Here is a 15,355-nt window from a genome sequence, read left to right as displayed (position 1 = left end):
CTTCAGTCTAGACAAACTGACCTTGCTAATTCATCAAAAATTCTCTATCTGCTGACTCCATGCCTTAACTTTCACAACTGGAACATGTACAATCCTCTCATCCCCTCTTAGAATTCTTAGTTTCCTTTAAAATGCAGGTCAGGAACCACTTCCTACATCTTTTCTGAATACAAATATGTATTCATCAAGATAATCTGGACATATAAATTATCCTTGTTGAATGTTGTTGTTTGTCCTTTGTTCTTGACGAGGACCATGATATCGGAAGGTGAGGTCATGACTTGCAGTAAATTGGATTTAAGTGAGGCAGGGCTGTGCAAAATCACTAGCCTCAAATCTCTCCTCTGGGTCCAGTGGCAAGATATACATCAGGATGACTAGAGATGGCCTTGGATGTTTGAGGCAATCACCATTAAGTGACTTGCCCAGGGTCATACAGCTAGTAGTGTCAAGTGTCTGAGGCCAGATTTGCACTCCAGTCCTCCTGACTCTAGAGCCAGTACTCTATCCACTCTGTCACCTGCCCCTTTTCCTTTTTAATAAACAGAGATGAAATTAATGATACAAGTGAGAAATTTGGAGAAGGGCATAATCTGTTTCAAGTCATTTGAAAGAAAAAAAGAGTTCAAGCAAGACCATCCTGAGGATGTGAGACCCCCTTTTATTCTCTCTCTTGATATCTTTATTCATATTAAGTCTGGTTTAAATGATCCAAAATTGGCTTGAGGAGGAAAAAGAAGGAAAGGAAATGTCACAATAGTACATGCTGTATTCCTACTTTCCTGGAAGAATTGGGAGACTATGGGTTTCCCATTTCCCTGTCAGAAGCAAGGATTATGTGGTTTTACTTTACAGTTTGCCTTTATTAAAACATTAATTGGAAAGATATAAAACAAAAGGCACCAATAAAACTTTTTCAAAACAAAACTGCAATGTACAGTTTGAGGGTCATTGAGAGAGTAAGTGTGAGTGTATATGTGAGTGTGTGTGTGTGTGTGTGTGTGTGTGTGTGTTGGGAAATACAAAGAGTTTGTGAGAGGGGGAAGGGAAGAATTTTCAAGTAACTAATTCCTGTCTTCCTCTGCTTTCTTATTAGTAGATGCTTAATATATGCTTTTTGATTAACTGCCTACCATGTGACAAGTATTGTGCTAGGCATTGGGGATACAAAGCCAAAAACTGAACAGTCTCAACCCTCAAGAGGGTCGGGGCAGTTAGGTGGTGAAGTGGTTAAAATTCTGGGTCATAAATCAGGAAGACTCACTTTCTGGAGTTCAAATCTGTTGTCAGACACTTACTAGCTATGTGACCCTGGGCAAGTTGCTGTTTGCCTCAGTTTACTCATCTGTAAAATGAAATGGAGAAGGAAATGTCAGGCCACTCCAGTCTCCTTGCCAAGAAAATTTCAAATGGTCATGAAGAGTCAGACAGAACTGAAATGACTGAAGAACAACAACTCCTCAAGGAGCTTATGTTCTGTAGGAGAAGACATTTACAGAATGTATATGTAATCAGGATTTGGTGTGGGGAGAAGCAATAGTAAGACTTGAGTTAAAATCTTACTTCAGAAACTTACTAGCTGCATGACTCTGGGCAAGTCATTTAACCCCTATTGCCTCAAACATCCAGGGCCATCTCCAGTAATCCTTATTTATATCTTGTATCTGGACCCAGAGGAGAGATTTGAGGCTAGTGACTTTGCACAGCCCTGCCTCACTTAAATCCAATTCACTGCAAGTCATGGCATCATCTCCTGATGTCATGGTCCTCTTCAAGAACACAGGACAAACAACAACAACATTCAAAAGGGATAATTTATATGTCCAGATTATATGGATAAATACATATTTGTGTAAAATTTATAAGTCATAAAATCCAGAAAGCCTGTTGATTTTCAAATTCACAATCATTTCATAAAATCTGAAACAATAATAAAATGATGTTCATATTTATCCCTGTTCCTTCTCTATTCCTTGCTATCATGTGAAAGTTTGATTATGTCTCTACTATGATAGGACACTGGCCTCAGGCATTGAGAATGAGCATAAAACCATTTGGGCCTTCATTACTTAAAGGTAGTTGAGCAGCTTGAATTATGTCTGGGGAAAAAACAACAGATTCCTTTCTTGCATCTTAGCTTTATTTGGAATTGTAGAAACAAAGGTGATTTCTTTTAAATCTGCTTGACATTCCCCCTAAGACCATCTGTTTCATTTACAGTCATTCTCAGTGATGACCTGTAGTCACATGAGGTTAGCTCCAAAGGCCTAGAGGAGACATGTTCAAAACCATTGTGAAGCCTGAGTTACCATTGCTGTCTCCAGCCTATCTTGTTATGCAAGCACTGGACTGCAGTACACACTCACACTTCGGGCAACTATCCCTATCAAGTATCTTTGAGCTATACCTGTCATAGATGAAATTGTACCTGCTCAAGAGGGAACTGATCATGTCTCTTACACTTCCTACAGATGTTCTTTCTCACAAGTATGTTTTGCTTTACACAACAGATAAGTAATCTGGAAAGGTAGATCAATCAAATGTGTACAAATTGACTTTTGTTTTCCCACTGATGAGCCTTTTAATTCCATAGGTGATTTTTTTTATTAATTTATAACTGCTCCTCAACTGGTAGCACCTGTTGGTGCTAAAATTTACCATTTCCACCTCCACTTTCCCTCTTCCTCTGTGGTAAAATATGAAAAAACAAAAAATTCTTGCATGGAATAACCCTGTGGTGAATCAATCAATTAGAAAGTATGTATTGAAGGCCCATTGTATGTTCAGCACTGTGCTAGGAGGGAGTGGGGCAATAGGGACCTATATGTGTCAAATGTAGTTTCTGCCCTTGAGAAACTTTGAGTCCAATTAGGGAGAAGAGGAAGACATGTGAAACAATTAGAGAACAAGACAGTAGAGAATTAAATGTTATTTTAGCAGGCCACTTAACTTTTCAAAAACTTTCAGTTACCCAATCTGGAAAATGGGAACAATAATACTTGCACTGTCTAAGCCATATTGTTGTTTGGAGGAAGTGTTTTGAAAACCCTGAAATATTACATAAATGAGTTATTTTATTATAGTCAATGGTGGGAGTGGCAATGTGGCATAGTGGATAGAGAGCTGGTCTTAGTGCCATGAACACCTGAGTTCAAGTTCCACTTCTAACCCACTGACTATATGACCCTGACTATGTTACTTGACTTCTCAGTACTCTAGGCAAGTCTTTAAGGCTTTTAAGTTGCAGAGAAGGTGCTGACCTACACTGGTAGAGGAACTGTCCTCTTCTTGGAGTTTCCTATACCAAGGGAGGGAGGGAGGCAAAGAGGTAAGGAGAGAGGAAGCAAGAAAGGAAGAAGAAGGAAGGAAGGAAAGGAGGGAGGGAGGGAGAAAAGAGGGAGGAATAAAAAAGGTAGCTCTTCTGAAGTCATAAGAACATACGTTTTATTTCTTTTACTATATATAGTAATGAAATGTTAGCTACATTGTTTTCTATGCACAGAGATGGAAAAGGTGACCTAGAAAGACATTCTCCAGGTAGAAGAGAATTAATCACATGAAGATTTTACCCAGGCTGCCATTATTTTAATCATGGCTTTTGTCCATTTCAGTGTCCATAGAGCAATTAATTTTTCTTGAGAAAAGAAAAGATTTATAATATCCCAGTGCATTTTTAAAAGCTCTGACTGCTTTTCTCCTGCAAAATAAAAATAATCTTTCAAATGTTTCCTTTTGTAAAGCAAGACAGAATATTTAGGTTGATCTGGTACCACCATAGTTTCCTACTTTGAACTAAGCAAAATGAATTCAAGAATTCTTTTAGTCTTGCTTTCCTTCTCTTCGGTCTTTTATATGGACAATAATTTTAACAACTGACATGTCTATAGTTCTTTAAAGGTTATGAAGTGCTTTACATATTTTTTTTCTCACTTTGGGGTTTGTGAATTTCCCCCTTTGTCGAGTTCTACTTTGTCTCATGGGTGACAGCATCTCAATGGTCTTTCAGTCTTATGAGCATTATCAAGTCTTCACAGTTATTCTAGCTCAGATGCCTAGAACTATGTGACCACAGGCAAATCCTTTCATCCTGCTAAGCCTCAATTTCTTCATCTGTATGATGAAATTGATAACATTTGTACTGCTTCCCTGACGGACTTGTTATAAGGAAAGCAATCTGTAAACCTTAATACAAGATAATAATTTGGGTAATTATTATTTGGCATCGAATAGCCTTTATATTAGATTGTAAATAACCTTTATATTAGATTGTGATCATTTAAAAGGCATCAAACCAGAAGAATGCCACTGTTAAGAATGGGAAAGTTGACAGGCTTCTGTGTGGTGACTCCTTGAAGTTTTGTCTACACTTTCCCATCCTTGGCTTACTTCTCCCTCCCTAAGGGTTATAGCATTATCAAGTGGATCTCATGTTTGAGGGAGAGCAACAGCAGGCTACAGAATAATTTACTGACTCGTATTCTTCTACTGCCCCTCAGTTCTTACTATACTCTCAAGTCACTCAATATCTTCCCTATGCTGAACTTACAACATTTGAGGGACACAGAGCTTATGTCCCTGATGATTTTTAATAACCTTTTCAGACATAGTCTTGAATATATTTTGCCTGAGCAGAATAGTTCGTAGTCAAAGAGAATAATTTATTGTACCAGAGATGATACTAAAACAACTGACCAATAGGGAATAGATACCCAAGATAAGTAAAAAGGTGGTAAGAGAATACCTAGCTTCCTTGATGAATTCAGATCACCTAGCCTAAATGAACTATATCATAAAATAGTGAAAGAATTGGCAAATGTAATTGGTGAGGCACTTGCCAGTGGTATTTGAATGAGCATGGAAAACAAGAGAGGTGCCACAGGATTGGAGAAGGGCGGATGCCTAAATTTAGGGAAAAAAGGAAGAGGTCAGTCTATAAGCTATAGGCCAGTAAGCTTGACTTTGATTCCTGAGAAAATTCCTAATTGAATCATTGAAGAGATGGATGCTGAACATATCAGATTAGAAATGGTGATTTCAAAGAGCCAGCATTATTTCATCAAAGATAGGTCCTGCCAGACTAATGTCCTTTCCTATTTTTTTTTTGCAAGATTACTGAACTAGATGTAGAAATGGCAGTAACTATAATTTACTAACTATATTTTAGATTTTTTTTTGCAGGGTATTGAGGGTTAAGTGATTTGATTAGGGTCACACAACTAGTAAGTGTCAAGTGTCTGAGGTGGGCCAGTGCTTTATCCACTGCGCCACCTAGCTGTGCCCAGAAAAAAAAATTTTTTTTGAAATATAACATATTATTTTTATGGAAAATATGGAGAGCTATGGATTGATTGATTGATTGATTGCACAATAATGCAGTCAGATGAATTCAGAACTGGCTAGGGGAGACAGACTCAAAAAGCAGTTTCTAAAATCCAGCCTCAGACACTTGACACTTACTGTGTGAGTGTGGGCAAATCACTTAACCCTCATTGCCCTGCAAAACAAAACAAAACAAAACAAAATAGTTTCTAATGATTCAATGTCAGCAAAGCACAAAGTCTACACTGGAGTGTCCTAGATATCTGTGCTTGGCCTGGTGTTGCTTAACTTTTTAATCAGTGACATAGTTCAAGGCACAGATAGATAGCATGCTCATCGAATTTACAGATAACTCAGAGCTTACATGGATAGTTAACACATGTAGAATCTTGACAGACTTTGGGCTGAATCTAATAAGATGAAATTCAATAGGGATACCTTTAGAGTCTTAGATTTGGTTACCAAAAAAAATCAGCTTCACAAATGTAATATAAGGGTGGCATACATAGACTGCAGTTATTTTGAATAAGATTTGGGAGTTCTCGATAAGAGTTAGTAGTATAATGTTGCTAATGTGTTGCTGGAATGTACTCAGAGAGCTATAGCCTTTAAAGATACAGAGGTAATAGTTCCACTGTACTCTGTCTTTCATCAGACCACATCTGGAGTGTTGTGTTCATTTCTGGCATCGCAACTTAAGAAGAATATTGAATATTATTAATATTTATATAAGTATGTTATTGGAAGATGTTCAGGAAAGGGCAGACAACATGGTGAAGGGCATTAAATCCTGGTCTTATAAAAATGGGCTAAAGGAACTCAGCATATTTAACGTGGAGAAGAGAAGACTCAGGGGAGACATGTTCGCTATCAGTCAAGTATTTAAAGAGTGATTGTAGAAAAGGCATTAGACTTGTTTCCCAAAGAGTAGAACCAAGGAGCAATGGGTAGAAGTTGAAAAATGTCCAACTGAAGCTTGAGGTCAGGAAAAACTTTCTAACAATTAGATTTGTCTCAAAGTGGGAGGGGGTTCCTGGAAAGAAGGTTGGTTTCCCCTCCTTTGGAGGTCTTCAGGCAGATGCCAAATGAACAGTCCGTCACCGAGTATTTGTTAATCACTGGGATCTGAGCTAAGTCTCAAAGAAGCCAGAGAAACCAAGGGGCAGAAGTGAGGACAACATTCTAGGCATGAGGGGAAGCCAGTGCAAAGGCAGGGGAATGGGAAATGGAAGGTCACATGTGAGAAATAGCAAGCAAACCAGTGTAGCCGGATCAGAGAGCATATGGTAGGGACTAAAGTATAATAAGACAGGAAGAGTAGGAAGGGACCACTCATGTATTTTAGAGTAGGAATTCCTTTCATGAATGGATTGGACTAAGTGGCCACTGAAGTCCTTTTCAACTCCCCAAATTCTGTGATTCTATGATTCTGAATAATTTAGTAAGTGCTTAATAAATGCTTTTTGCTAGATTCATTGAGATTCATAGAGAGACTGGTGGTTTTATTTAACATGACAAAAGAAGATGGAGTCCAGGGAACACAGCAGGAAGTGCTATCACATCAGGATCAGCTTCAATGTATGGAGTTTGGGCAATTTAATCTTCTTGGACCTTGGCTCTTCATTCTGGAAATTGGGCTGATTATCATGTCTGACCTCAGACCTTATAAGTAAATCTGAATCAATTATTATGAGGCTTCCTTTCCCTCCCCACCCCACCCCCACCACTTTAGAATAATAAGAATTATTAGTATGGTTGTTAATAATGAAGACATTTAGTGGAATACCGGAGATTACTTAACAATAGGCTTCTTCTAGGGCAGGGGTTTTTAGTTTGGAGTCTAGAGTCTTTCAAGGATGGATTTGATACTCCCTAAAATCTATTTGTGGGGGGGGGGGGTCTGTGAATTTGCATAGCAAAAAATGCATCTTTATTTTTAGTAAACTCACTGATATTTAGCATTTCCTTCACTTAAAAGTTTTTAAAAAAGTTATTCTGAACAGGAATCTATAAGCTACACCTGACAGCCAGAGGAGGGGTCTGTGACACAAAAAGCATTAAGAACCCCTGCTCTAAGGTCCCTCTCTGCTTCTAGAAGCTTAACATAATATTAACAATAATTCATCTTTGTATGACACTTGCAAATTTATAAAGTGCTCCCATCATAACAACCCCATGAAGTTGGTAGCACAAGCATTATCACCATTTTGTAGATGAAGAAACTGAGATTTGAGATGATTTTCCTTTGGTGACATAGCTAGTAAATAACTGAGCCAGGATTCTGATGCTAGAATCTGGTATGAAGCAGTGGCCTTGTATTCCATGTCTGGGCGCATTCTAAGACAGTGAGCATTTTTTGTTGTTGTTGGGGCAATGAGGGTTAAGTGACTCCCGCAGGATCGCACAGCTATTAAGTGCCAAGTGTCTGAGGCTGGATTTGAACTCAGGTCCTTCTGAATCCAGGGCTGGTGCTTTAACCACTGTACTACCTAGCTGCCCCAAAGTAACCCAAGGTTCCACCAACACCTGAACACAGTGAGCATTTTTAAGACATCATGAGGGGGCAGCTAGGTGGCACAGTGGATAAAGCACCAGCCCTGGATTCAGGAGGAGCTGAATTCAAATCCAGCCTCAGACACTTGGCACTTACTAGCTGTGTGACCCTGGGCAAGTCACTTAACCCTCATTGTCCAGCAAAAAAAAAGAAAAGGAAAGAAAAGAAAAGACATCATGAGAGGGGAAAGGGAGATGTTTGTTAAACTGTTCTTATTTTTTCTCTTTCTCAGCTGAACTGGAGTTTGTCCAGATCATTATCATCATTGTTGTGATCACGGTGATGGTTGTGGTGATCATTTGTTTGTTGAATCACTACAAGCTCTCCACACGGTCGTTCATCAATCGGCAGAGTCAAAACAGGAGGCAAGAAGACACTTTGCAGCAGGTAAGTCCAGGCTTCTGCATACATCTGAATCACATATGCAGACAATATGTTGGGGGCCTGTTTTATCAGTCCAAGGGAGCCACCCAACTTCAGCATTATATGTCTATTACACTTGGGTTATCTATAGTCATTTTTGTTATATTCAGATCTGTGATATTCCCAAAGGATATCCCCATTTTACAGACAAAACAACCTGGGGCCTAGACAAAACTAAACATAGGAGACACATGATAAGTGTCTTGAAATATTTGAAGGATTTTCATATAAGTGAATAAGTATAGCTTTATTCTTTGTGGCCCTAAGGGGTACAAAGTCCAAGTTTTAGGGAGGAACAACAAAGCAGAACGTGATAAAAATTATACTTATCCAAAATAGAGATAGGCTTGTATTTATACAAGATTTATTTGATAGAAAGATGTTGAAATTGGTTGAGATACTGGAGATAGAAGCTCCCTTCTCTCTCTGAAATTCTATAATTCTGTCACAATAGATATGTCTAAAATGTTATTGCTTAGATGAGTGTTTCAAGCAATTAGTGATTAAAGCAATACTATAAGGACATTTATTTCAAGGATGAAGCTAGAATTGGAGACAAATGCCCACAGTGCCTGCCTCAGGCAGGGTATATCATGGAGAGCCTAATAAAAAGTTAAAGAGTAGATAGGCCATAGCCAATGTCAACAAGTTGCTCTTTTGATTTCCCTACTTGCCTTCTATCTTATAGCACATGTAGCATTCACCTTCCTTTCACATCAAGCTGTTAGAATGATGAAGGATCAAATGATAATAACAAAAAATGCACATGATAAACAGATTTTTTAAAAGCCTACAGACAATCTTCGAGATAAGCAGACATCACTTTGGCAAGTGGTAGTGAAGACTGCTATTTTTGGATTTTTCAAATGTAACCAAAAGCAGCTTACCAGTAGATTGAACCTCTGATACAACTACTGTCCAAGAGTAGAATCAAAAGGAGCACCATATGGGCAGTGTCCACAGGGACTTTAGTCAGCAGTACATCAACAAAGAAGCATCAAATACCCAAATCATATGGATTTGTCTTTGGAAATGGAAGGGCTTATGGTGTCAAATCAGCTCATTATCATGAGAAATTACAAAAGAATTGTCCTTAAGGAGTCTAGATTTCATCATCAATGTTTATTATGCAAAGAAATAGGGTCCACCATTCAGTACATAATTACATTCTTTAAAAATATAATTCCTATTGGATTCTTAGCAAGATGCGACCTGGTGGTAAGAATGACACATCAGATGTTTGCTGTCATTTATATAATCTTCTAATGTTTTCAAAGTGTTTTACATATATTACTCTATTTGAGCCTCACAACATCCCTCTACTATTATCCCCATTTTACAGATAACTGAGGCCTAGAGAAGATAAACATAGGGGACACATGATAGCTGTATTCAAATATTTGAAGGGTTTTCTTATATCATAAGAGTGAGTAAGTATAGGTTTATTCTTTGTGGCTGGAAGGCATACAAGTAGAGCCAATGAATCCAAGTTTTAGGGAGGAACAATAAAGCAGAACTTGGTAAAAATTAGATTTATCCAAAATAGAGAGAGGCTGCTTTTGTAAGGTACCAATTTCCCTGTCAGATAACTATTCAAGCAGAACAAATGGATGTCTTAGAGGGGATTCATTCATCAGGCAAAGTGCTAAGCATTGCAATCAATAAAGTCCCTTTCAGCTCTAAGGTAAAGCAGCCTTTCACCTCCAGGAGTTTACATTCTATTTCACCTGTGAGTTTGGACTCCTACCTCCATCTCACAACTTGCCATGGGGAAATTAGGGGAGAATCATCAATAGGTTCATCTATCTGTATTCTATATTTCCAAAAGAATGTTTATAAAAACTCTTGTTTCATGTCGTATTAGGAATAAGGTCTTAAAAGTTCATTTCTGCTCCAGGCTTCTCAACCTGTCTTAGAGGAACAGCTTGGAGATGTTCTTCCTGAAAATGAATGATTTTTAAATGCTCCTACCTAGAGAGATGTCCCATGGTGTCACTTGCATTTCTCTTACTTCTTTGGCACAACTGACACCCAGAAAAACTGACTTCTCTGGTCCTCATCTTGGGTAAAACATTATCAAAATGATGGTTTTTCATTGTCATGTTGTGTGTGTAACCCCCTACTTGGACGTTTTTTGTCAGCAAAACCTGCCTTCAAATTTCATCTCAGATATTTACTACCTATATGACCTTGGACAAGTCACTTACCACTCACTGTGCCTCAGTTTCCTCATATGTGAAATGAAGGAATTATACTCAAAGACTTCTAAGATTCCAGCTCTAAATCTATGCTCCTATGTTCCTAAATGTGTTTTATGGTCTCTAAAATAACATAGAAATGCAGACTGATATTAATTTCCCTCTACCAAAGTTTTTTTCCAATGTCTTTGCACCTCCCTGGGTTCTCAAAGGCTATACAAATGGAGTACAAAATATCTTACCAACCCAGAGGACCTTGATGAAGTAGCCAATGATAGACAGATTATCATCCAAAGACCAGCCTAGCTAAGTTTAATCAGATGACTTTTTTTTTCTGTTGCAAAATCATTTAATGAAATGAGAAGGTGGAGTGTGGACATTGTAGAGCTCCTCTCAGATATTTCATTTAAGGAGGGAATCCAAGGCAGCATCTCATAATTCCCACCACAGGACTTCATCATACCCCTGGTTGGGTGCCCTTCTTTCCTTCCCCCAAAGCCCACTCCCCCCCACCCTTTTCAGCTTTTTTATATGTATTGCCTTTCCCTATTAGATTATAAGATGCTTGAGGGTGGGGATTGTCTGCTGCCTTTCTTTATATCCCTAGTGTTTAGAACAAGTCCTGGTACATATTAAGCACTTAATAAATGTTTATATTGCTTGACTGAAAACCATTTATTAGGTTATGCCTGGACAGATTTCTTCTGCCTAGTGAACATAGTATTCATACCAATGAAATAATGGATGTTAATTATTGAAGGATAGTATTATTTTTTGGGGGGTGGGCACTGTTTTATTATATGAAACCATAAAACTCTTTGTCTTTGTCATAATCATCAACAAACATTTGTTAAGTATCTATAGGTTAAATGCACTGAACAAGAGTGATATGAGGCTTCTGTAAAATTTGTTAGAGTTTAGTAGTTCTCAAACTTTTTGGTTTCAGGACCCCTATACACTCTTGAAAATTATTAAGGGCCCCCAAAAGCTTTTGTTTAAGTAGGTTATATCTATTGACATTTACCATCTTAGAGATTAAACATACATTTAAAAATATTTACTTATTAATTAATTTTAAATAGCTATAATAAACCCATAAATAATAAACACACAAATATGTAAACCTATTCTTATGAGAAATGTTTTGCTTTCCAAAACAAAAAGAATAGTGAAAAGAATGCCATATTTAATATGTATTTACAAATCTAATGACTAGCTTTACAGAAGACAGCTAGATTCTGATATCTGATTCTACATGTAGTCTGTTGCAATATGTTATTCTAGTTGAAGTATATGAAGGAAATCCAGCCTCAAACATAATGTAGTTGGAAAAAAGGAGGAGTATTTTAACAAGCAAATAATGTCTTAGTATTATTATTGAAAATAGTTTTGGCCTTATGACCCCTCCCCCCAGAAATGGTCTCAGGGATTCCCCAAGGTTCCATGGACCACATTTTGAGAATTAGAATCTTGTGAGAAAATGAGATATACAAATAAATCTTAAGTATATTCACACTAATGGAAAAGCTCAGTGGATGGATAATTTTTAAAAATATAATTACATATATATTGGTATATTGGCTCTTTTGGAAATTAATAATATTTCAAACAGACACCAAAGCCATAATATGGAGATCAGCCACAGAAATCATACACAGTGTTATGTGACAACCCCCATCCTACCTTCCTGATCACATTTCTTCCCTACTTATGATTGAGAACGTCTAACTGAGGTTTCTGCATACAAAATAATCGCCTAAATTGAGCTATTTAGTTCACACCATCCCTGAGTTCAGGAACATACTTAAATATTTTAATTTCAAAGGTCAACTTCTGGAGCACATTCTACATGGCAAAAAAAAAGGCAATTAAGTAATGACTTTTGCCAAATAAGCCTTTATCATACCTTTTCTTCACTTTGTTTGAAAAAAAACTGTATTTGTACAATTGTGTAGGGACATAGTGACCTTGAGATGCAGCCTTTCTGTAGTATCTGTGAGTATCCTATACATTTTAGTTACAAGGTCATAGAGTTGGAAGGAACCTTAAAGATTACATAGTTTGAGCGCCTCTTTACAGATGGCGAAACAGGCCCCTAGAAGTAAAGAAATTTGACCAAGATTAAATAGTTAATAAATATTAAGAGCCAGGATATAGATCTATGTCCTTTGACTCCAAAACATTTGACTCTTTCCTTTATGATATTTAAAATCTAAATGTGTGGTCACATTAAATTAGAAGTTTTAGCACCAGTCTTTGGGCATTAAGTGTTTATTAAAGCATACCAGGTTTTCACGTGGAGTTCAGAAAGTTAAGAAAAGGCTTATCTAGCCTAGAGTTCCAGCCAGGTTGGGTTCTTCCTCAAGTCCTCCACCAGGAGCCTGCTTCAACCATGAACTCCCCAGCAAACTGGGTGTGGAAGCTTTTTATAGGTCCGGAGCATGGGTGGTCCTTAAACACTGCTTCAAGCTGATTGGTAGGCATCATCCAAATCCATTGGTTCACTGGACTTGAAGGTGGTTTCTTAATTTCAAAGTCCTTAGTTTCTGAGAACAATACCTTCTTAAGGGCTAGCCAGGTGTGCTTACAATCTAGTTAACTTGGCCTTTGAGTATCTGCTAAATCCCATTATTTTATCACACCTTTGCCTCTCATTTGTAACCATTGTCTTTTTTGAGTGACACCAAAGGCCTGTCTTGAGTTGTGTTATGTTTAAAAATCTAACTGTTGGGGCGCGAAAATCTAATGTGTGGTTGACTTAAATTAGAAGCTTATAGCACCAGTCTTTGGGTATTAAGTATTTATTAAAGTATATTAGAAGTTAACAAAAGAGAGAGGAAGAACACGTGGAGTTCAGAAAGAAAAAGTCTAGCTACCCTGGTGATGCCACCAAGACTTCCAACAGAAAGAAGGATCCCTGTTTTCCTCCAGCAGAAGCTCCTTACAGGATGTAAGAGGGGGCGGTCCCTACACACAGCTCCAAGCTAATTGGCTGATAGCATTGACTGACATGACTTACAGGTGGTTCTATGAATAGATGTAACTTCCAGACGCTAGTCACATGCTTTCTCCTCAGAGTGGCACTGCCCTGGTTCTCACAATGTCTTTCTCAGCAAGGAGGTGGCATCCTGATTCTCACACTCGGTTATTACTCTCCATCAGCAAAATTGAATACAGCTGGCCTCTAGCTTATGTGGGGACCAATTTTTAATTGGGGAGTGTTAGCTAAGCGGCTCGTTGCAATATTAGGGCAAGGAAGGAGACCAGCAGCCCTCCTCGAAACAGAACAGGATTTATTTTAACAAGAACGAACTTAAAACACACACACACACACACACACACACACACACACACACAAACAGGATCGGTAGGATCAAGGGAAAAGAAATAAAATGGGGAAAGGGAAATTATATAACTTCAAAAGATACCACCACCCAGGAATCACCTCCTATCGTTCCAACGTCCAGCTAGAATGCCCAATTCTCTTCCCCCAATCCCAGAAAAAAACCCATACAGCACCTCCAATGGGATGGCTGCTCTGACAGTCACATGACTGCCCTCACCAGGCTTCCAATCATTATAATTTTGCCAGGCCCATGTAGGTGTCAGCGAATGGTGATGATGTGAGGTGCCAGCGCCATGGCAACGGCTACAACCAGTGGGTGGAGCACCATGCAGTTTGCAGAGCCCCAGGCCAGTGCGCACCGAGGCATAAAAACCTCAAATAACAATTAATTCTTTACACTTAGGAATGGGTTGTATTCCAAAAGTTTGAAAACAAACAAAAAAATTTTCATTCAAAATGGTGTCATAAATGGTTTTAACATTCCCAGGCTAGTTCATAAAAGCCTACATAATTAGCAAACATTTAAGTGCCTACATGGTACTGGGGATACAGTCCTAACAAGGTGAGCAAAAAAATTACATATATAAAGATAGACAAAATTCATACAAGGATAGGGGAGGCACTAGCAGCTGGGAGAATCAAGAAAAGTTTCAGGTGGAAGGTGGTTTTTGAGCTGAGCTTGAAGGAAACTTGGAGTTCAAAAAAGCCCATGCAAAGCCATGGAGTGAGTGCCTGGTCAATGGAATGAGTGTTCTATGTGAGGAACAGCAATACATGCAAAGCAAATACAAAGATGAAAATGAAAGACCCTGCCCTGGAAGAACTTCTAGAGAGGAAATAAATTGGACTAGAGAGTGTATGTAGGAGAGTAATATATAATAAGTCAGATTGTAAAGAGCTTTAAATGTTAAACATAAAATTTTCTTTGATCTAGAGGTAATAGGGAACCATGGTAGTTTATTGAATAGGGTTTATTATAAATACTTAAATGCTGATTTCTCAGTCCTAAGGATAGTAGGCCTGAACTAAAGGGGAAAGGAGGATAAAACAAGATAAGACTTCTTTTGAAAAACACATAACTCTCCGCAGGCAAAGTTCTGAAGTTGGCTCCTTCCTCACTTCCTGGTGCCCAAGTTCCCTTGTCCCCTAGACACCTAGGACAAGCCTGAAGAGGCTGCCACAGTAGGGATCTTAGGGACATTCATCCATTCACGCATTCAACATTTATTAAACACGAACTGTGTGCTAGGCACTCTGTTAAGGGCTGGGAATACAAAAATGAAAATGAAAGACCCTGACCTAGAGGAGCTTACATTCTTTTGACTGGATGTAACATATACATAGGTAAGTGAATACAAGATTATTCATAGACGGGGAGAGCAATGACAGCTGGGTAAAAGTAGAAATGCTTCCCCCTAGGAGGTGACACCTGAACTGAGTCTTAAAGGAAGCTAAGAGTTCTAAGAACTGGAGGTCAGGAAGGAGTGCATTCCAAGCCTAGGAGACGGAATATAA

At 38.3% G+C, this 15,355-nt stretch overlaps 1 protein-coding gene across 18 annotated transcripts in view; it reads left to right on the top strand.

Annotated features, from left to right (window-relative positions):
- The window catches only part of LDLRAD4 (low density lipoprotein receptor class A domain containing 4), a 638,510-nt gene that overhangs the window by 590,628 nt on the left and 32,527 nt on the right, over positions 1 to 15,355 (top strand). For all 18 annotated transcript variants that reach the window (XM_044002883.1, XM_044002857.1, XM_044002968.1 and 15 more), the window contains one exon: positions 8,106 to 8,260. In XM_044002883.1, coding sequence (XP_043858818.1) covers positions 8,106 to 8,260 — 155 coding nt within the window. The remainder of the gene's footprint in view (positions 1 to 8,105; positions 8,261 to 15,355) is intronic.

Source organism: Dromiciops gliroides, chromosome 1 (genome assembly GCF_019393635.1).
Source record: "Dromiciops gliroides isolate mDroGli1 chromosome 1, mDroGli1.pri, whole genome shotgun sequence".
In the NCBI taxonomy this organism is placed as follows: Eukaryota; Metazoa; Chordata; class Mammalia; order Microbiotheria; family Microbiotheriidae; genus Dromiciops; species Dromiciops gliroides.
This window is presented reverse-complemented; position numbering and strand designations above follow the sequence as displayed.